Source organism: Sceloporus occidentalis, unplaced genomic scaffold (assembly GCF_023333645.1).
Source record: "Sceloporus occidentalis isolate IW3139 unplaced genomic scaffold, rSceOcc1.0.p SCAF_14, whole genome shotgun sequence".
NCBI lineage: Eukaryota > Metazoa > Chordata > Lepidosauria > Squamata > Phrynosomatidae > Sceloporus > Sceloporus occidentalis.
In genome coordinates, this window is record NW_028316994.1 from 16,268,086 (window position 1) to 16,288,825 (window position 20,740).

The 20,740-nt window shown below is 43.5% G+C and overlaps 2 protein-coding genes and 2 non-coding genes across 7 annotated transcripts in view; 2 read left to right on the plus strand and 2 right to left on the minus strand.

The window, feature by feature from the left end:
- LOC149304263 (chromosome-associated kinesin KIF4-like) overlaps nucleotides 1–7,198 on the plus strand; it is a 31,442-nt gene extending 24,244 nt beyond the window's left edge. For 3 of the 4 annotated variants that reach the window (XM_089480016.1, XM_089480017.1, XM_089480018.1), the window contains 7 exons: nucleotides 986–1,093; nucleotides 2,839–2,916; nucleotides 3,011–3,112; nucleotides 4,400–4,552; nucleotides 5,720–5,839; nucleotides 6,408–6,521; nucleotides 6,915–7,198. In XM_089480016.1, coding sequence (XP_089336142.1) covers nucleotides 986–1,093; nucleotides 2,839–2,916; nucleotides 3,011–3,112; nucleotides 4,400–4,552; nucleotides 5,720–5,839; nucleotides 6,408–6,521; nucleotides 6,915–7,094 — 855 coding nt within the window. In that variant the 3' untranslated portion in view covers nucleotides 7,095–7,198. The remainder of the gene's footprint in view (nucleotides 1–985; nucleotides 1,094–2,838; nucleotides 2,917–3,010; nucleotides 3,113–4,399; nucleotides 4,553–5,719; nucleotides 5,840–6,407; nucleotides 6,522–6,914) is intronic. The other variant, XM_089480020.1, reaches the window with a different exon arrangement.
- Nucleotides 7,199–8,721: 1,523 nt separating this feature from the next.
- On the minus strand, nucleotides 8,722–15,244 carry LOC149304264 (transcription initiation factor TFIID subunit 9-like). Its single transcript, XM_089480599.1, has 7 exons — nucleotides 15,183–15,244; nucleotides 14,833–14,914; nucleotides 13,110–13,246; nucleotides 12,481–12,615; nucleotides 11,518–11,599; nucleotides 11,060–11,173; nucleotides 8,722–10,279 (listed from the first exon to the last, which is right to left on the minus strand). The coding sequence occupies exons 1-7, from the start codon at nucleotides 15,240–15,242 to the stop codon at nucleotides 10,113–10,115; spliced, it is 777 nt and encodes a 258-aa protein (XP_089336725.1). The 5' UTR covers nucleotides 15,243–15,244; the 3' UTR covers nucleotides 8,722–10,112.
- Nucleotides 15,245–16,498: 1,254 nt separating this feature from the next.
- Nucleotides 16,499–16,569, minus strand: TRNAG-GCC (transfer RNA glycine (anticodon GCC)). The gene has a single exon. It is a non-coding gene; the product is annotated as a tRNA-Gly (tRNA).
- A 134-nt stretch (nucleotides 16,570–16,703) lies between these two features.
- TRNAG-GCC (transfer RNA glycine (anticodon GCC)) lies at nucleotides 16,704–16,774 on the plus strand. The gene has a single exon. It is a non-coding gene; the product is annotated as a tRNA-Gly (tRNA).
- Nucleotides 16,775–20,740: the final 3,966 nt, after the last annotated feature.

Consider the following 20,740-nt stretch of genomic DNA (forward strand, 5'->3'; position numbering starts at 1 on the left):
TGTGCAGATTTGAGCATGATCAATTTAGCTGCAAAGACTATTAAATAACCCCATTTTACTTGGTGCTATGATGATACCAGTGTTGGTGCTTTTCATGCCTGTATTGGGGAGGCTGTTCCAGAACTTAGGGGTCACAGAAAATTAAGTCCCATCCTATGCCCTCCCACAATGTATTGCCCTTCCCCAACTCCACACATACTGGTGGGACACAGAGGAAGGCCTCTTATCCAGCCCTGAGTCTTTGGAGGCATGTTTATGGAGGATTATTCCTTCAAGTATCAAGATCCCAATCTGTTTAGGGCTCTAAATGTCATCATCAGAACCATGAAATCAGACTAGAAGCATATTGACAGCCTGCTCAGCTAGCCAGTGTTCTGTATATTGCTTGTACCTTCAAATGGTCTAAGAAATAATTATCTTCATTAGTACTCCTAGTATTTGCTGAGTAACCTGTTCCCTCTCCCTCTTCATAGCTTGACATGGGAGAGGAAGAGGAAGTGAAAGTGGGTGAAGCATATGAGCCAAGGTTACCATCCGACTAAAGACAAGCACAGCATATGGCAGCCCCTCAAGGTCCACTGTTGAAACCAAAAGCTGCTTCTATAAGCATTTGTAGGGCTTCTCTTTTTGGAGCTGATTTTACTGAATGGAATTCAGCTATATGGAGGAAGAGAGGAGTACTTGTATTTATTTGCTTTAGGGTGTGTGTGCAAAATAACTGTTTTGGTGGCAAATATACACGCATACCTGTTAGCCTCTGACAGTGGAGTACCCTTACACCCTCCTTTCTCATCATCCCAATGCTGGTGGTCCTTAAAATCTAAATTTTAAAAAATCTAGCTATACACAGTATGAGGAGGAAAGGGGGACTGGGCATTTGGGGGACAAATGTCAGCACTGTTGCCAACAAATAGAAATCCCCTCTCTTTTCAAAGGTTGCCAGTTCTACAGTATTCTCTCTTTTTCCCCTCCCACCCTTCTCCAGGTCCTTTATCTGCTCAGCCAGATAAAACATAAAGAAGAAGCAGAGAAGAGACTTGAGACTTCCATTTCAGAACGGGAGCAGCAGCTCATGGAACGGCTCCGCTTCCAGGTAAAAGCACCACAATGTCAAGAAGCAGTGGTTCATTTTTAGTACCATCAAACCTCTGCAGGCTGCACCAGGGCTGATAGTGACAACCTTCTGGCCATGTTTTTGATTTTTCATAGTGTGGCATAAAATTATTGTCTGATTAAAAACATATAGTCATAAAATTAATGCAAATCAAATTGATTTTATTGCATTTTTTTATGATGGGAGTCACACAATCCTAAAATGTAAGGAAAACGTGTGTTTCGGCAGTTTATTAGGGGCATTTTAAAAAGAAAAACAAGTGGGGAGAGGGAGGGGAAATCAACATAATAATTAAACAAGTATACATTTTGTTTGCTCTGGTTTTGCATAGCATCAAGCAGTCTTAACACCCATTCTCATAAAAAGAACTAAGGAAAGGAAACTAAGACCAGGAATTAACGATGATCTGAATGTTACATAGTTTTTAGAAACCATGTTGGGTGGGGAGTAAATAAATGAGCACCTTGTCTTAGACATTTTACTCATCATTCTAAACTAAAATATTCCATAATCATTTTTCAAATTTTTCAAGAGAAAAAAAGCTGGAGGAGGAAAAGACTTACTCCATATTTTTATGGGCCTTTGAATCTTTATATCAGGGTTGGGGTGGTGGTGTTAAACAGTACTTACATACCAAAACATAGTTTACTTTTGGCTCCAAAACAATCATTTTGGGCTTATTAAAATAAGCATGGTCTGCATAGAACCCTGTTTCCCATCTCCTGCCCCAGTTCCACAGATCTACGGTTCCCACCCCTGCCCTCAACAAGGAAAGAAATCATTCTTTATTAGTAAAAAGTACCTGGATTTTTCTAGGGGAGGAGGCAGTGAACCAACCAGCTGAAATGCTGAATTTTATTTCTGAATTATTTAGAATGGAAACTAGAATGAAGTGGTTTCCCCAGCACCTCTGCTACTCCTTTCAGTCATTGAACAACTGGAAGCGTGGGTGGTGAGGGAGAAAAAATAGGCTTGTTAGACAAGTGGGGAAACATGCTCTTGCTATGCCTGTTTTGTCCCAAGAGTGATGCTACGGACTTTGGGTCTAGTAAGGCCTCTGGCTTCTAGGAACACAGCCTCAACAAAAGACTTGTCCACAGATTTCTCAAGTTTTCAAAAGCTTTACTGGTCATAAACACAAAAATATGAAACTGATCTCCTTTTTCTCAATAGTCCTTCTTAAATACCTTGCTCTCCTTGGTGGGTTTTATCTTTCTTCTTCTGTGGACTTATCTTTACTCTTCTGTGGACTTATCTTTGTCAAAGGAAAATACTCTCTCCAGGCCTGACTTGGCTGAAATCTTACTACACAACTGAAACTAGCTAGACTAGAGGGAGACAGCATAAGACCCTGGGATTTCCCACAATCCTTGTCTTTCTTAAAGCTGTAGATCTCTATTTTCCCTCTCAAACTGATAAACAGAAAGCCTAATATAATCTCAACTAAATATATGTCTCAACAGCATCAAAGATGCTCTGGAGGCATGACAATGCCATTATTTTCTTCCCTGGGGCTGTTAAATCAACATGTGATGTCAGCAGTCCAAAAACCGGCAACATTGAAACTCAATAAAATAAAAGAGACTAGTGTTTGATCAATATACCCTGGTATTTATACTTTTCAAAGTGATGGGTTAAAAAAATCCTAGGAACACAATCCAATGCCTAGAATTTTTTCTTCTGAAAGATGCATCTTAAGTGTTGGATTGCCCTTCTGTGAATAGGATGAAGAGCTGGCAAAGATGAAAGAAGTCTTTGAGAAAAACCAAGAGCTCTCTGAAGAACTTGATGCTGTCAAGCAGGTATGGTCGGAGGTTGCACCCATGGCCAGGGAAAGTGGCTTTGGTCCTCCCAGGAAGCTTATCTCATTCATTCATCTATCTACCTTCCCAATAGAAACTGAAGATTCTTCAAGCAGCCAGCGGCCAGAGGATCCGCAGCATTCAGCCGTCAGTCACAGACACACCAGAGTCCCCCTTTGATTATATTCCACCTAAGGTGGGTATTCTGTGTGGGCTGGAGCATAGTGGGAGCATCCTTGTTAATTTAATAGCAGATGTAAGCCCTGCAGATCTAGATGGGCTTGAATTACCAGCAGCCTTGGCTAGTATGGCTATAGGGAGCACACAACTCCCTTGTTGTCACAACTCTACTGGCAGCTGGTCTATCCCCAGGCGCAATTCAAAGTACTGGTGATGACTTATAAAGCCAGCTTGCATCCAGGCTATCTGAATGACTGTAAGATTGTAATGCTGAGCCCGTGATGTAATGGTTTGAGGATGAGAACGTGATCAAATTCTACAATTTAGGACTAGAGTTCGAATCTCCATTCAGCCATGGAAACCTTCTGGGTGGCCTTGGGCAAGTCATACTATCAGACTCAGGGAAAAGTAAAGGCAAACCCCCTCTGAACAGATCTTGCCAAGAAATTCTTGTGCTAGGGTCAACATAAGCTGGAAATGACTTGTAACACAAAAACCTACCTATATGGGCAGGCTCTATGAGCTTCAAGAGAAGTTATGCTCTGTCTCATTACCTTGCTGGGCATGTTTGGTGGAAACATGGGAGTAGAACTTCTCAGTGGCTGCTTCCAGACTTTGGAACTCCCTCCCTAGGCTGGCAAAGATGGCTCCCTCCTTGCTGTCTTTCAGCTTACAAGTGAAAATGTTCCTATTTTGTCAAGCCTTAAGAATTGACTATGATGGGCTTTTAATGGTGTGCTGTTTGTGAATGTTTTATATTCTGTCTTTTAATGAGTTTTAAATGCTTTTAATTCTGTAAACTTTGTTTTTTAAATAATTAGGAAGAGAACAAAGTGCTGCTATTTACTTATATAACATTCATATGTGAATGATTTAAATCTGTACATGTGTTATATATGTGTACATAATATATGTGTATTATGTACATACTAATTCCCAATATCGAGGAAAGGACAGGATATAAGCAAATATAACAATAGCAACATCATTGGGGGATAATGAGACTTGAAGTCCTGTATGTCGGGGACTGTATATCATCATCCCTGTTTTAAAGTGTGGTCATCCCTGATCACAAATTGCTGGACCAAATTAGGAAGATTTTGAATTCCTTGAGAGTTTGGCTTGATTCTTACTATGCACCTTTTCATCCTTGAGTAACTTCTCCCTGTCGCTCTCCCTAAATACCTCATCTGTTTGACTAGGCCAGTAGCTCTAAATACACTCTTCCTGCTAAGTTTCTGTGACTTTTAAAATATTCTGTGATTTGTATGAAGATGTCTTTATTTATTTTGGTCCTGGGTAGCCAAAGCCCCGCAGGCGAACTACTGCAAGGCCTACATCTACAACGGCTGTGGAAGACATATCATCGGAATCTGACGAATCGGAAGAAGAATCACAAGACACTGAGTGGATCCCAGGCAAAATCGCCAGAGGAATAAAAAAGACAGTTATAGGGGTATGACTTTGATGGCGGACGAAAATGACATTTTTAGGCTCTGCTGTACCTCTGAAATTACATGAGAAGCAAAGTGAAAAGGGAACTTTTACTACTGTTGTTATTTTGGACTGCAGTTCCTAGATTCCTCCAGCCAAAGTAACCATGCTGGCTGGGGATTCTGGGAGTTGCAGTCAAAAAAAGTCGCATTCTGAAAAAGACTGCATCGAGACAGCATTTCCAGTTAGCCATCTCATATATGAGCCACTGACCTCCTCTATGCGTTTCCCTATCCAATTTTATTTTTAACCACTCTCATATGGCCATTATTCCATCTTGTCTTGGTAAATTTGCGGACTTGGGTATGCCTTGAATGCCATTCAGTTGCCCTGGTCTAAACCACCTTCATGAATCTACAGGCCAGTCTCCCCCCCCCCCCCCCCACCTTGGTTTTGACAGAACTTTTCAAATTATCAGGAGTAGATGACACAGCACCAAAATTCTGAGAGAGGTCCAACAAGGGTCTTAAGTTGTTGAAAGGCCTCGCTGTTCCTGGCAAGGGAGCAGGAAGGTTTCACAGCCTGCCTGGCTCTCTAACACTCAGAAATAAACTGGGCAGATTAGCCCTTGCTCTTCCTATGTAGGCCTCTGGAAACACTGTTCTTTTAACATTTGATGCCAACACCATTGCTTTCATTTCAATACCCACCTCTTGGATTTCTGTGTGTCACCAGATTCTGTGCCAGTTAGCTAGGTTTCTTCATTCTGTGGCACAATCCACTATTTTAGGAATTGATGGTAGAAATGGAAAACTTGTTTGAAAGTGGTGGATCATAAAACTCCATCATATATTTACACTGGGGGTCCAGAAGGGCGAAGGCTGCTCCTTTTATTCTCTGGTGCCCAGTGGCAGCCAGATGGTGCCCAGACACACCTTCATTACCAATCAGTGGTTGTTTGAATCAGGGAAGGAGCAGATCCGTGCTCTACTGCTATTCCATCTGTAGCACAGCCAGGGAAAGTGGTTGCACAAGGAGGCACTAAATCCCTCCTGAAGGAAAACAGTGGCGTAACCTCCTTAGGGACTTCTGGTTTGAATCTTGGAAGGGAACAAACTACACAGGCTTTGGGACAATCTTTGACAGCATGCACGCATGCTTCTCTTCTCACGGCGCTCTCCTCTCCTAGTGCACCTGCAAAGGCCGCTGTGGAAACAAGCAGTGCGGCTGCCGGAAGCAAAAACTGCTCTGCTCTGAGGACTGCCGCTGTGAGTCTGAGAAGTGCCGGAACAGGGACCAGTGTATCTTGGTGAGTGGCCCCAGTGTAGCCTCCCTCTACAGTGCAGGAAAGATTCTGGATTAGCCTGTCCTGGCTCCTCATAGACCAGCCCTGTTAGGCCCCCCCACAACACCCTCTTTTAGCTTCCGCATTCATTGTAGAGTTAGACAAAGAAATGGAGAGTTGTTCTACCTGGAAGCTCTCAGTGGGATTGTGGCATTCAGAATGAGGCTCCTACCTTATTTGGGAACATGTGGTGTATAGCAAGTTGGCCTCTGCCACCAGGCAGATTGGTTTTGAAGTCCTTTTTAGCATCATGGCTAAACGTTAACACCTGCCCAGTGAGAGAGAAAGAGTTATTTTGAGGCTTCATGTGTTAAGTCCAGTTCAAAGAGAAATCCTACAGTGCTTCTGCAAAAATGTGGGGTTTTTGCAAACTCCAAGGGTGTCTGGGCATCAGTGGAGCAGCCAAGAGGAGATAATTCTTCATTTGAAGAACTCCTATATACACCTTTGTTTGTCTTTACATACCAGAGCAACAGGTAACGAATCTGATTACCACCATCCAAACTATCCTGTGTCCTTCTTTCCCACTCAGGAGGCGACACTTGTGGATGAGCAAATGGGAGATGACTTCAATCTAGAAGACCCCACGCTCGTGAAGGCAGGAGACACTTTCTTTGCGCCTCCAGCTGTCATTCCAACCAGGAAGGTAGGAGACTGATAGCCATGCAAGGAAGTGACTAGCCAATTCTGATAATTCCTTGGGACCTGGGGCTTTCATGAAACAGTTCTTAGTATCTTATGGGAAACAGAGGTGGGAAATTTAAAAAATGTTGAAGCCATGTGGGGGAGAAAAAAACTTTAATTTGGGGTTTTTATTGCAGAGAGGGATAATTTATATATACAAATTCATTTTCCTGTCAGTCTGAACCATATTTTGGAAAACAACTCGCAGTATTTGCAACCACCATTTGGGAGAGTTAATAGTCCAAGCTATGCTTTAATAATATGAAATGATTTGTTTGTAATTTAGTTTATGAAATTGTACTATTTGACATTTGTCAGATTTTAAAATATGACGGATCCTTCATTCTCTCCCCAGGCCTTGGGAGAAGCAATTGAGAAACAGCTTGAGAATAATGGCACTACTTCATTTGCCAATCTGAGTAACATAGATGTCGGGGAGAATTCACTGCCAGCCATTAAGAAGAGGAGGAAGCGTGTTCTGAGCAGCACCAGTGGCTTCTTCTCAGGCTGCACCCCAGTTAAAGAGGAGGGTTAATGAGCTGGAGACAGAGACTTGGTCCTGTAGATAAACCAGCCCAAGCCTTGCGTTAATATTTTTATGTATAGTTGCTGAATAAATAAAATTTGAAGAATATGAAATGTGCCTGGTTTCACTTAATGGTCCTTCATATTCCACTTGTTCAGAAACAGCCAGAATACATAAGATGTAGGGCTAGCCCCTTCTGAAACACTGAATTATCAACATAGCTTACTAGTTGTTTCAGAAAGCCAGTGTAGTGGTTTGAGTGTTGGACCGTGACTCTGGAGCCCAGGGTTCGAATCCCAGCTTGGTTATACAGATTCGCTCAGTGACTTTGGGTAAATCACACACTGAGCCTCAGGATGGGAATGGCAAACCCCCTCTGAAGAAACTTGCCAAGAAACCCCCATGTTCACCTTTGTTCTTGTGTACCTTCAAGCAATTTCTGACTTGTGGCAAACCTATCACGGGGTTTTCTTGACAAGATTAATCAGAGATGGTTTGCCCTTGCGTTCCCCTGAAGAAGCTGAGAGAGTGTGACTTGCCCAAGGTGATCCAGTGCGTTTCGCGGTCTCCAGAGCCCTAGTCCAACACAAACCACTACAGGTTGCCATAAATCAGAAATTATTTGAAGGCTCTCGATGTTGTTTCATCCTGGAGAGAAGTGACCAGTGGGGTCCCACAGGGCTCTGTCCTGGGCCCAGTGCTATTCAACATCTTTGTCAATGACTTGGATGACAGAATTGGGGGTATACTTGTCAAACTTGCAGATGACACCAAATTAGGAGTAGCTAATACTTCAGAAGACAGGCTCAAAATGACCTGAATAGAAAACGGCCAAAGCTAACAATGAACTTCAACAAGGAGAAATGTAAGGTACTGCACTTAGGGTGGAAAAATGAAGTGCACAGATATAGGATGGGGCACACCCGGCTGAACATGAAAGGGATGTGAAAGGGATCTAGGAGTCCAAGTAGACCACAAGTTGAACATGAGTCAACAGTGTGATGCGGCAGCTAGAAAGGCCAATGCAATTTTAGGCTGCATCAATAGAAGTATAGCGTCTAGATCAAGGGAAGTAATAGTCCCACTATTCTGCTCTGGCCAGGCTCCAGCTGGAATAGTGTGTCCAGTTCTGGGCATCACCATTTTAAAAGGTGTGAGAAACGAGTGTGTCCCAAGGAGGATGACTAAAATGGTGAAGGGTCTGGAAACCATGCCCTATGAGGAACGACTTAGGGAGCTGGGGATGTGTAGCCAGGAGAAGAGAAGCTTAGGAGGTGATATGAGAGCCCTGTTTAGCTCCAGGAAAAAGAGATTCCCCCTAAACATTAGGAACCTCATGGCAGTAAGGGCTGTTTGACAGTGGAACAAACTCCCTTGGATATTGTGGTGGAGTCTCCTTCCTTAGAGGTCTTTAAATAGAGACTGGATGGCCATCTGTCGGGGAAGCTTTGACAGAGTTCGTGCATGGCAGAATGGGGTTGGGCTGGATGACCCATGGAGGTCTCTTCCAACTCTAGGATTCTATGATATAAAGATCCAAGGGGGACATAGTACATTTGGTGCCAACTTAAGCCACATTTGTATATATGTGTCACCACCAGTATGCTGCCCAAAAAAGCTTCAGGTATTTTAAAAATGTTTTTGCATTTGAGTTTATTCTGACAACTCACTTTTGAGGTTTCAAATATATTCTGATCTGAAATCCCTTGGTTTGAACCAATACATCCCTGTAACTTTTGCTTTCATTTGTACATATTAGAATTACAATGTAGGACAACAACTACAATATTAACTATAGTACTGAATCTGGTCATCATATGACTCAATGGTCCCATCATCCTATTATTCATTTAACTTTCCTATTTATCGAGAGACCTATCTGGTTTCATTAATGAAAACATTTGTTCCTCTTCCTCTATTCTTAGTTCTGCAACTCCCATGTGGCTACGATGTACACTCTGAAAATGTTTTCATATGCACTGCAATGGTAGTTGTCATGTAATGAAAAACTTAGAAGTATCAGTTCTAACCTAAACAGATGTCAAACCTGTGATGATTTTTTAAATCAATGCTTCATTTCAGAGATACCATTAAACTAATGTTCTGAGTAGCAAGCATACTTTCTTTGGAGCTGATTCTATTATACGCAATATGGGAAAAGAGGTTCTCCAAAGGTCAATGAACTCCTTGGCTGGTATCTTACTACTCACACACATGCCTGTTAAGTCGCATTATAACTGCAGGGTGAATCATTTGCCACAGCACAACTGTGAAAGCACAACTCACAGCTGATGGAAGTGAACTGTGGATGTGAACAATGGCCCTGCAGGCTGAGGGATTCTGGGAATTCAAGTCCAAAAGAGCCATTTCCCTCAAGATCTGCCAGCACATGTCTTAATGGAGCACCATGCCACATCTCCAAGTTACAGACTGCATTTAATTCTCTTGCTCACATAATGTAAAAAAATCAGAGAAGATAAGCCAGCTGCACTCACAGTAGACCTGGCCTAGACTACTTCAAACATTTGGATAAAGGATATTTTTTTAAATGTGGGGAACAAACATCAAAAACTGAAGAAAGAATGCTTCTTATGACATATATAAGCAAAAAGGCTATTTATAACCTGGGATTTCCTCCTCTACAGACTAATCCAAAGACTTCACCTCATTCAAGTTTCAAATGACTATCCAACATAATGCATTGCAGGATTTCAGTTCTCAAATTCTTTAGGCCTTACATGGCCATTTCAGCCTTTCCCCATCCCCACTCTTTTCCTTTGAAGATTCCTTTAATGATCCACTTCTATACCAGGAGCAAATGGTAGAGATCTTCAAGAGCCGAGTCTGTTTTGCTCCCTGTCTGCAGGAGAGGTGATGGGTGAGATGTCCCAGTATTAACAGGGCCTTAACGGAGTGGCCCCCAAGGCTCAATCCTTATACACACAGTTCAGTCCAAAGTGTAAAAAAATTAAATAAAACTCTGGGCGCATGAATGTATAACAACAAGACATAATGTCCCTCTCTGTCTCACAAGTTGTCATAATCATCGTCATCCTCGTGCTTCCTTTTCAACACATTTGACTCGCCAGATGCACCCTGCGACTGCACCATGTTGGTGGTGATGAGGATGTTTTTGGATCCAATCAAGGATGGGTTGATCAGCACGTTCTGAACTGTCGGTGTGGTGGGAGTTGCTGGGAGGAAAAAAGAAGGGATGAGGGGAAGAAAGAGTTGATTCTGACTTTATACTGTAGCACAAGATTTGGAATCACAGAAGCAAAGCGGTGGAAGGGACCGTGAGGGTCATCTGTTCCAACCCCTTGCCATGCTGGAGTTCACAACTAGCCTTTCCCGAAAGATGGTCATCCAACCTCTGTCTAAACACCTCCAAAGAAGGAGCGTCTCCCACCCTCTGAGGCAGTCTAAGGATTTTCCTTCTGTCAGCTTTCTTCACTGTTGAGTTTTACAATCTCATCAATATTAAAGAGGAAGCCAGCTGAGCTCTTTTTAGTGTTACATCTAAAGAAATGAACCAGCTTTAGAACACAAATACAGCTGGCCCTCCTTATCTACAGATTTTTTTATGCATGGATTCAAGCATCCACAGCATGAAAATATATTTTTTAAAAAGTATAAATTCCAAATAGCAAACCTTGATTTTGCCATTTTATATAAGGGACACCATTTTGCTCTGTCATTGTAATTAATAGAACTTGAGCATCCATGGATTTTGTTATCCACGGGGGATCTTCAAACCAAACCCCAGGGGAAGAGAACCATTCAGTCTATTTTTCTCCCAAAGGACTTGGTGATACATGATGATGATCTGGAGTAAAATGAAAACGGTCGTCCAATACTCTTTCACACACTGCCACAAGGCAGCAGCTTGGAAAATGTTTTGGACTGCAACTCTCAGTGGGAAGTAGCTCTTTGATTTGAGAAGACTGATGTCTCACAGTCTAACTTGGACATACCTGACTTTACCGACGTTTGAGATGTGGGGATCTGTACTGTGAATCTTTGACCTGTCAGAGAAACAGGAGTCCCGACTTTTGCCGATACCGACACTGCCTGTGCCGAAGGAGTTCCTGAAATTCATACCATTCATGTTTAGTGTTAAAATTTACATTAGAGTCGCAGGGAGCATAGCAGAAGGACAGGAAAGAATACATTAAGTGCACACCCAAAACCACTTGAAATACCTTTCTGTCCAAAAGGGTGGATGTATAAAGTACTAGGGACAGTCTTTTGCATCAACCTAAGGAAAACTGGTAGAACAGTTCAATTTCTAGAGTACCAGTTCCTGAATCCTCTACCCAGCTAGATATGGTCCAAAACAGGAGGTTTTCCAAGCTTTGCAAGTGGCTGCCATTACTAACGGACGTCTCGGGGGCAACCCCAAATATAACTAGAACAAAATCCATTAACTTGCCTAAAGTGGGTGTGCTGGGACGGCTAGTGACAGCCCCGACACTGAGCCGTGGCACAGTTATCCTTCCAGCAGAGGAAGATACCTGGAAAGAAGGAACATTCCAGAAATATCCCATTATTATTATCAGCATTGTTATCATTGTTATAATCATCATTATTGTTAGCTTTTATTTATACAGTACTTTTAGCATATGTGGCACTTTAAAAGTAAAACAATAACAAAAAACAGCCCTGCCAAACACACTAAAAAGGAGTAATACAAATACAAAATTATGGAATACAACTGTAAAACAAATAATCCAGATAGAAATACAAAGAAATTAAATGTAATAAAATTATAAGGCAAGCTAACAAATACAGATAATCAAAACATAAAAGAGTATAAAACATATTAAACAGTATTTACATTCATTCAACAATACTGGTGTGTGTGTGTGTGTGTGTGTGTGTGTGTGTGAGAGAGAGAGAGAGAGAGAGAGAGAGAGAGAGAGAGAGAGAGAATAAAGAACACAAGAGTGCAAAGACAGATATTTGCTGTGCAAGATAATCCATTATGCATTTGGATGGAATACTTGGACATCACTACTTGTAAACCCAACAGTTTTCCATCATTCCAGCATTGTTAACATTCAGAAATGTTACCTTTTGGATTACAACCACCTGTATTGTATGGTGGGGTTATGGGAACTGTAATCCAAAATGGGTATTGTCTTGGCTGTAGACATTACGAATTAACTTAACAGGCTAGAATAAACTCCCCACTCCTGCGCAAAGATTGTTTGGATTTTGGATCTCTGCGCCAGTTTTTCTGTAATGTTGTGCTAAGAACAACAAGACAAGACAAGAGTTGAACAGGCCAACCTTTTGACCAAATCAAGACAGTAAGAAGATGAAGTCAGTTCTTTATGTCAACTGTTGGTTCACCTGAGTTACTATCCCTGCTGACAAAAGTGAACATTCTTACCTTTTTCTGTAAGGACTTCAGCCTATAATTTGGCGCTGTAAGGCAGTATCGGTCTGGTGGCAACCTTGGTCCAGAGTATGGTTTAATCAGAGGCAAAGGCGTTTGGTTTTTCTGTCTTGCAATATCTAGCAAAAACTTTTCCCAAAGAAAAAAAGACAACTGATTAATTAGCAACTCTTCTTTCCAAACCCTTGTCTAACAATGCCCTTCTAAGTACTAACACACAGTCAGAATGTTTCATTGTTCCTCTTTCTCTCTCTGTCTACTACACTTATTCCTTACCCTGCCATTCCTCCAAACCTGGTTAAAAGATGGCTGAGCAGGAGCCTGTCCAGATTGTCAGCTCCTCTGGACAGAGACCTATCTTTTCGGTTCATGAATCCTTTACAAAGAGCTGTTTTCAGAGATGGCCCTTTATAAATCCCAATATTTCTTCCCTTTCCTCCTTAATAACCAGAGCTTAGAAAAGTTACTTATTATCAATTGTTGGACTACAGCTTACAGATAGTACCATCAGTGGCCTACAAGTCACAGACACTGGCTGAGGAATTTAGGGCTTTGTTGTCCAAAAAAGAAGGACTATTTCCAAGATATGGAAAGTATCATTGTTTAAAAGGATCCAAACATACATCTCTGGGAGGAGGAGAGGTGAAGGACTGATCCGTCCGGCACTGAATGGCCAATCTCACATCATCAGCATCCACACTGGACTTCTTGGCATGACTGGAATAGATTTTGGCATCTTCTAAGATGGTCGTCACATACCCTTCAAAGAAATAAAACAGTCGGTTAGTTTGGCTGTCTGTTGAAGACACAGACCTCCAGAAAAGACAAGAACGTATTTAGCTCTAAGAGAGGCACAGTTTAGCAGGGGAGTGGATGGGTAATTGCACGGCAGGGGAATAGTGGCCGCATGCGCTTCCCTATTAATTCATTTCATTTATATCCCACCTTTCTCCTAAACTGTGACCTGGAGTGGCTTACAATATCCATTAAAACTAAACAGTTAAAACAATATGTGGGACAAAAGTTAAAACAGCATAAAACAACCAATCATTATTATTATTAAGCTTTAATCCAATTAAAACATGCATTTTAAACAACTAAAAGTACACACAGCACATATCACACAGCACACCCATTGAACATCCTACATCAGCTAGGTTAAAGGTTGGAGGTGCTCCAAATAGGAAGGGCTTTACCTGCTGGTGAAAAGAAAGCAGAGAAGGAGCCAAGTGAACTTTCCTGGGAAAGGATTTCCAGAACCTGGGAGCAACCACCAAGAAGGCCCCGGCTCCTCTGTCCTCACCAAACAAGCCTGGGAAGAAAGCCTTTTCCCAAAGAGTGCAACAACGGCCTACAATGACACATTTCTGGTGACACAGAATTTTGATTTACCAGTAGATTTTTGCCAGTCTTGGGCTGACTCTGTATTTTATTCTGTTTTCTTCTGCTCAGCGGGATCAGCCGGTTGTGGGGGCAAATCAGCCCAAACAACCACCATTTGCTGTGGTGGAGCCACACTGTACCATTGCAGCAGTCTGGCTATGTTCAAGAGATTTTTCACCCCAAAAAAGGAACCGAAAAAGCCTGGGGGTTGTCCAAGAGCTTTGAGGGTCTCAGCCACAGCTTGACAAGACACACGAAAGGAGCTGGAGGTTATACTTTCTCTATCTTGAGTCTAGCACAAAGCCAGGGAATGTGAAAGCTGCTGACCTCCACATCCCATTAGCCCTAAGCAGAGATTGGGGGGTGGGTTGCTTTTTGGACTACAACTCTCAGAATCCTCTTTCAGACCTATTGCATAAATATCCAGTCCTGGTGTACAGCACCAACCGTATTAATCTCAGTCTAAGCAAAGGGGACAGGGACGTTGCTGCTGGAGGTCTAGGAAAGGAAGAGGCAGCCAAGAGAATCAGAAATGGGACAGAGATGAGGAACTGTGGGGCTCTCTGGATGTGGATGGATTGCAACTCCCAGCAGCTTTGAAGTAACCAGCCATGTCTTCAATTTTAGGACCATGGTTTCTGAAGAATGCCATCTAAGTCTGGGCCCAACCACTTCCAAGAAGAATGGACTTCCTCTGGCATCCTACTCTTTCATGAAGCCTCAATCCTTGGAGAACAAAGCACTGAGAAACGTCCCTTTTTAATACTCAGGCCCATTTACCAGGAATCCAACCGGAAAGGAATCAAGGAGTTGCCCTCAGCACCCCAATGTCTTTTTAAGGTACAGCTGCTGTCAAGCATCCAAACCTGCAATGAGGAGCTGGAGGGTGTGGGCTATGAATGACAGACAGCCAAATGCACCAATAGACATATAGACATATAAGAAAGGACATGGCTAACTTACTGTATGCAAACTCCAGCATCTGGTTGATCACCCGCGGCTCATACTCAGTGATCCCCATGTCCTTCAGGATCTGTGCCATCACCTGTCCGTGGCAAAAGAGAAAAGGAAAGGTGTGCGGATCCAGCAGCGCTTCCTCCTGGACAGAAGGACGGGGTGCAGGAGGCCGTGGGTGCCCCCGAGGGCTGCCAAAGCAGAAGAGTGAATGGGAGACTCTTCCATGGGACCAAACTGGGCAGGTTCCAGGGCTGCCCAGGGCTCTGCCCCCCACAGGTCCCACACAAGCTGCCCTCTCTGGAGAGGGCCGTCCCCCACTTTCCTTCGCCTGGATAGCCTCCCCTTCGCAGCCTCACCTGGGCATCCTTTGGGGCGCTCTTGGGGGACGCCATTTTGGCTGCCTCCACCGCCGCCATGGTCCAGGAACTGCTGCGCGTCACTGCGCATGCGCGCCCACTTAGCGCCAAGCAGGAAGTGCACTGGAGCATGCGCAGAGAGGAGAGCGAAGCCACGGCCACTGCCCTTTCCCTGCTTTCTTCTGCCGCCCATCCGTTCGTTCGTTCATTCATTCATTCATTGAAGTGGCAGAAAGTGTTAGATAAATTACTTGGCTTACACTTTGAGATACTAAATTTCAATGGTTGCTTTTGACCCTTTCCTTCCCTCGCCCTTCTCACCTGAGGTAAAGCTTGGAAAAGTTACTTTTCCAGACTACAACGTTCAGAACCCACAGTGGCTGCAGGGATAGCTGGAGGATTCTGGGAGTTGTCGTCTGGAAAAGTAACTTTTGAAAGCCTCAACCCTTTCTATAGTCTCAGCTACAGTAGAAGTACAGAATCAACTGCTGACTGAGGAGTCGACACTTGTGTAAACCCCATTGATTCGATGGGTTTACTCTTGTGGGGGGACAATTCCCAGAATCCCCCAAGGATTTACAGTAAAGCCTGTTTATGTGCTGCGGAAATAATGCATACCATGGCTAGCTGTGTTGGCCATTTGTGAAGTACAATAACATCCAAAATCCACTAAATAGTGATGCCTTTTGGGGGGCCAGTCTAAACAATCTATATAACTTTAACTGCCATTGGCTCCATCCTTTGGAATCCTGGGAATTGTAGTTCGTTGTGGCACCAGAGCTCTCTGACAGAAAGTGCTAAATAATGTCTCACAAAACTACACTTCCCAGAATTCCCTTGCATTGAGCCAGGGCAGTTAAAGCGGTCTCAAACTGGATTATTCCTGCAGTGTGAATGGACCTTAGTCTAAGTGACTCTCGGGGCCTGGACGAAAGCAAAGACAAGGGGAAGAAGGGGAAAGGAGACAGATCTTGGGGGGAAAGTCATTTGGGGGCTGCAACTCCAACATAGCAGGGGATGCTGGGAGTTGTAGTCCATCCAGACTAAAATCACCGGCGAAGTGGGACGCAAAAGAAGGCACCTAAAAGGCTCTTAATTCTAGGAGACCATAATGAGGATATTTAAGGGGCATTTCCTTGCAACAACAACAACAACAATCCCAAATCCTTATTGAATAAAATTTGTTGCAGTGAATCAGTGAATAAAGAGATCAGAGGAAGCAAAGGAAAGTGTCCTTCTTCTCCTTTTTTATCCCCATAGGATCCTGCAGGCATAATAAGGGAAGAAATAGAAAACAGGGAATAAAAGGTGATCGTTGCATTGGCCGGGAATCGAACCCGGGCCTCCCGCGTGGCAGGCGAGAATTCTACCACTGAACCACCAATGCCTCCTTGGGAGCCTTCTTTCCCAAAGTCCCCATCTTCTCTTGGAAGAATGGCCTCGCTAGCTAAGGCTGCAATTATTATAATTACACTTATTCCTTGCAAAGTTCCAGCCTTGAGCCTTTCTGCCTCCAGATGCGCATTGGTGGTTCAGTGGTAGAATTCTCGCCTGCCACGCGGGAGGCCCGGGTTCGATTCCCGGCCAATGCAGCGCCTCCTTTTTATAAACCTTCTTAAGAAGGAGAAATGTTAATTTTATTATTAATCCTGCCTTTCCTTATTGCATCTTTGCAAAACATTCCTTTCCCAAGTAAGGTTTTATCACTGAGTGTCAGGCAGGGTGACCAGGTGTCCTCTTTTTCCAGGACAGTCCTCCATGCCCACCTCCTTCAGTCCAGGAGGAATTGCAAAATGTCCTCCAATTTGAGCAGGACTAAGAAGCATGAATTGGCATTTATATTAGTGACTAGGCGTCCTCCTTTGCCAAGACAGGTCCTCCATGTCCACCTTCTGTCCAGGAGAAATTGCAGAATGTCCTCCATTTTGAACATGACTCAGGAGCATGAATTTACTTTTACATTAGTATTTATAGCTGATATGTTATAATGCCCTACATTCCATCTGAATGTCCTACATTTTGTGGTGCCTTGTCCTCCTTGGCAGTTAGGACATGTGGTCACTCTGGTCAAAATGAACAATTCAACCCCCACCACCAGTTTCCCGTTGTTGTTGTTGTTGTTGTGTGCCTTCAAGTCATTTCCCACTTATGGTGACCCCAAGGTTTTCTATCATAGGGTTTTCTTGGCAAGATTCTTCAGATAGGGACCCGTGAGGCCGAGAGAGTGTGACTTGCCCAAAGTCAAGTGGGTTTCATGGCTACAGACCCCAAATTATCACATTTTAAAGAAACTCTGGAATTGTGTGATCATGTTAATTTCCGGGCTGGAGCCTACTGGAACCAGAAAAGAAAGCCATCCATTGAAGTAAACTATTTTGCAGCCCCATTGGTTTCAATGGGCCTGCTCTTAAGATAAAGGCTGCAACTACATTGGAGAAATAACCTGGTTTGGCACCGCTTTAACTGCCCTGGCTCAAGGCTATGGAATTCTGGGAGTTGGAGTTTGTTGTCGGGCCCAGAGCAGAGTCATTATGTTGTTGTTGCTGTTGTTGTTGTGGGCCTCTGAGTCATTTTGATGGTGACCCTAAGATCTGCCCTTCCCATGCCAAGTCTTCTTCTGATTTCTTGACCACGGTCTGCATTTTGATCATTAACCTTAGTTTAATGAATGGTTGGTGAGCCCAAAGAGAGTCATCTCCTCAACCGTTAGCCATCATCATTGCTCCATTTCTACAAAGCTTCCCTCTTCCGCTTTGCAGAAACAGCTGGATGTGGGGGGAAACTGGAATTCAGACTCATCTGAAAGATAAGAGAGCTGGGCTGAAATGAAAATGCAGGCACTGACCTTCACAGGCTGTTATCTCTCTTCCAAGCTGGGGATTTTGGCAAACAAACCACATTCCAGCCCAGTCTGCAAAGGTGGGATTTATGGGCAGCCAACCTCTCTGCAAAAAAGGCTTGTTGTAAAATTCTGATTCCAGAGACTGGGCTAAACATTACTAATAGTGGAAATCCTGCATCCAGTTTATGACAGCCGAAAAAGTCTTCCCTTAAGGATCTCAGAATTCAGGCAAGATCCAGATGAAGAGAAAAGGGTGGACTCCTCTTGGTGTCATGCACACACTTGTGTGTTTCCTTGCACAAGTTGTGATACTTTTGGGACCACTGTGCAAGTATCCCACAGTTAATGAAGTACAATCAGCCCTCCATATCCATGGATTCTTTATTACAAGCATCCATGGCTTGAAAAATATTCATAGATAGATAGATAGATAGATAGATAGATAGATAGAAATTCTAAAAAGCAATCCTTGATTTTGCCATTATAAAAAGGACACAATTTTACTATCCATAGTATTTAAGAGGACTTGAACATCCACAGAGTTTGGTATCCGCTGGGCATCCTGGAACCAAACCCCAGCAGATACCAAGGGACCACTGTCGGTGTGTTTGTGGGAATGAGTTCTTTAACAGAAGAAATGGGCATCATAAGAAAAATGGAGGTCATCCCTGCATGCATTTTGGAGAAAGACTTCAAGTAAACTTTGTTGTGGTTGTGTGCCTTCAAGTCACACTCTCTCAGCCTCAGAGGATTGCAACGGCAAACCCTCTGTGCCAACAAGAATGCCAAGAAGACCCCCATGATGGGTTCACCTTAGGGTCCCCATATATTGGAAAGATACACAGCAGCAGCAGCAACAACAACAAGGCAAACCTATCATGAGGTTTTCTTGGCAAGATTCCTTCAGAGGTTTGCCATTGCCTTCTCCTGAGGCTGAGAGAGTGTGACTTATTGCCCAAGGTCTCCCAGTGGGTTTCATGGCTGAGTGGGCAATTGGACCTTGGTCTCAATGTAGAGGGAAAATAGGACATCTAGGACTTTTATATTACCTAGATAAGTTAGCTGAATAAATGTATTAGAAGCCATGATTTTGATTCTGGGTTGGTATAAAAAGAGGAACCAGTTTCTATGGAGGTCAGACAATGGTCAGGCCTTTTGCTGAACTAGACAAAGGACAGACATTAGCTTTTGCAGATTCTGCTATAATTTTCACATACAGAAACCCCTGAGGTGGATTCCGCTTTTCTACTGTTTGGACATCTCTTGATGACCGCGTGTATGTCTGGGATGGACATTACATCCTTCTGAGGAGGGGGCTAATGGAGGCTAATGAGGTTATTGGGAGGAGAAAACACCCAGGAGCCTAATGGGAGGCAATGGGAGGAGAGAATGCTCTTCTTTGAGTAAAGAAGGTACAAAAAGCTTGGGTTTTTTTGTAACTCTTTGCACAGTTGTCTACAAATTTCCAGTGCTGTGTCTTGCATATGTGCAATAGTAAATCCTTGTATCCTGAGACTAATTGCAAGTGTTTCCTGGCTTTTAATTTGTCCTATTTCATCAAGAGTCATAGTCCAATTCTCAAAAACCATTATGCCACACTGTCTCTCTCCAAGGAGACTTTAGAAGGCTCAGAACGTTTTCCTTAAACTACGCATGCCTTTCCTGACCTGAGTGTCTCACTTCATGTCAATGAAAAGTGTGCAGAACCATGTTTAACTGTACTTTTTATTTGGGGTGGGGGTGTAGGAAGGATGGCAAAGAATATCCCTATTCTTTCCATGTTATTCAGCTCATTTCTGACCCATGGCAACCCCACCACGGGGTTTCCATGGCAAGTCTCTTCAGAGGAGGTTTGCCATTGCCATTCTCTTGAGGCCGAGAGAGTGTGGCTTCCCCAAAATCACTCAGTGGGGTTCCATGGCTGAACCAGGAATCAAACCCTGGTCTCCAGGGTCATAGTCCAACGTTCAAACCGCTACGCATGGACAATTATGATGTCCACAAGCACATCTACTCCATGAACTAAGGTCTACCGGATGTCTATACCCAAAGCAGGATAGGACTTTATATAGGTCCTAACAAGCAGCCATTTGGGTTTTGCCTGCAAACAAGCCATGCAACTCTGCAAGAGCAGCTGCTATTTTGTTCAGTCCTCACTTCCTCTCTGCAATGCCACCTCTTGCCCCCGCATCGCCTGCGGTTTCTCTCACCATGATCTGCAAAAACAAACATCTCTCATTCAGGCAGCCATAGGGAGGGTTTGGAGAGGCCTCCGCTGAGATGTGGAGGCAGAGGTACTTACCACCATCCCTCCAGTTTGTCAGGAGTTTGCTAGGTGAGAGAAGAGGTGACTCATATGGAAAGAAATCTGGTGATTTTGGCACAGTTTAAGTGTCAGGAGATTAAAAAGAAGACTAGGAATGAGGGGGGCAGCCATGAAAGAGCTAGACAAGATCCTAAAGAATAAAAAAGATAGACAACTGAGCCCTAAAGTTAGAATCGCCCAAGCCATGGTAGTCCCCATCACCATGTATAGATGTGAAATCTGGACAGTGAAAAAAGAGGACAGAAAGAAAACCAACTCACTGGAGATGTGGCACTGGAGAAGAGTGCTGAGGATACATACCCTGGGTGGCCAAAACCACAAATGGGTTCCTGAACAGATCAATCCTAAGCTCTCCCTAGAATCCAAGATGACTGCCCTGAGGCTGTCATG

What these genes read in the sequence shown, in the direction of transcription:
- LOC149304264 (XM_089480599.1), bottom strand. Translation starts at nt 15,242, where the DNA reads ATGGCGGCGGTGGAGGCAGCCAAAATGGCGTCCCCCAAGAGCGCCCCA. An exon ending in TGAAGTCCTTACAGAAAAAG is followed by an intron (nt 11,600 to 12,480) that starts GTAAGAATGTTC and finishes CCTTCTTTCCAG; the next exon opens with GTATCTTCCTCTGCTGGAAG. An exon ending in TCCCAGCACACCCACTTTAG is followed by an intron (nt 11,174 to 11,517) that starts GCAAGTTAATGG and finishes TATGAATTTCAG; the next exon opens with GAACTCCTTCGGCACAGGCA.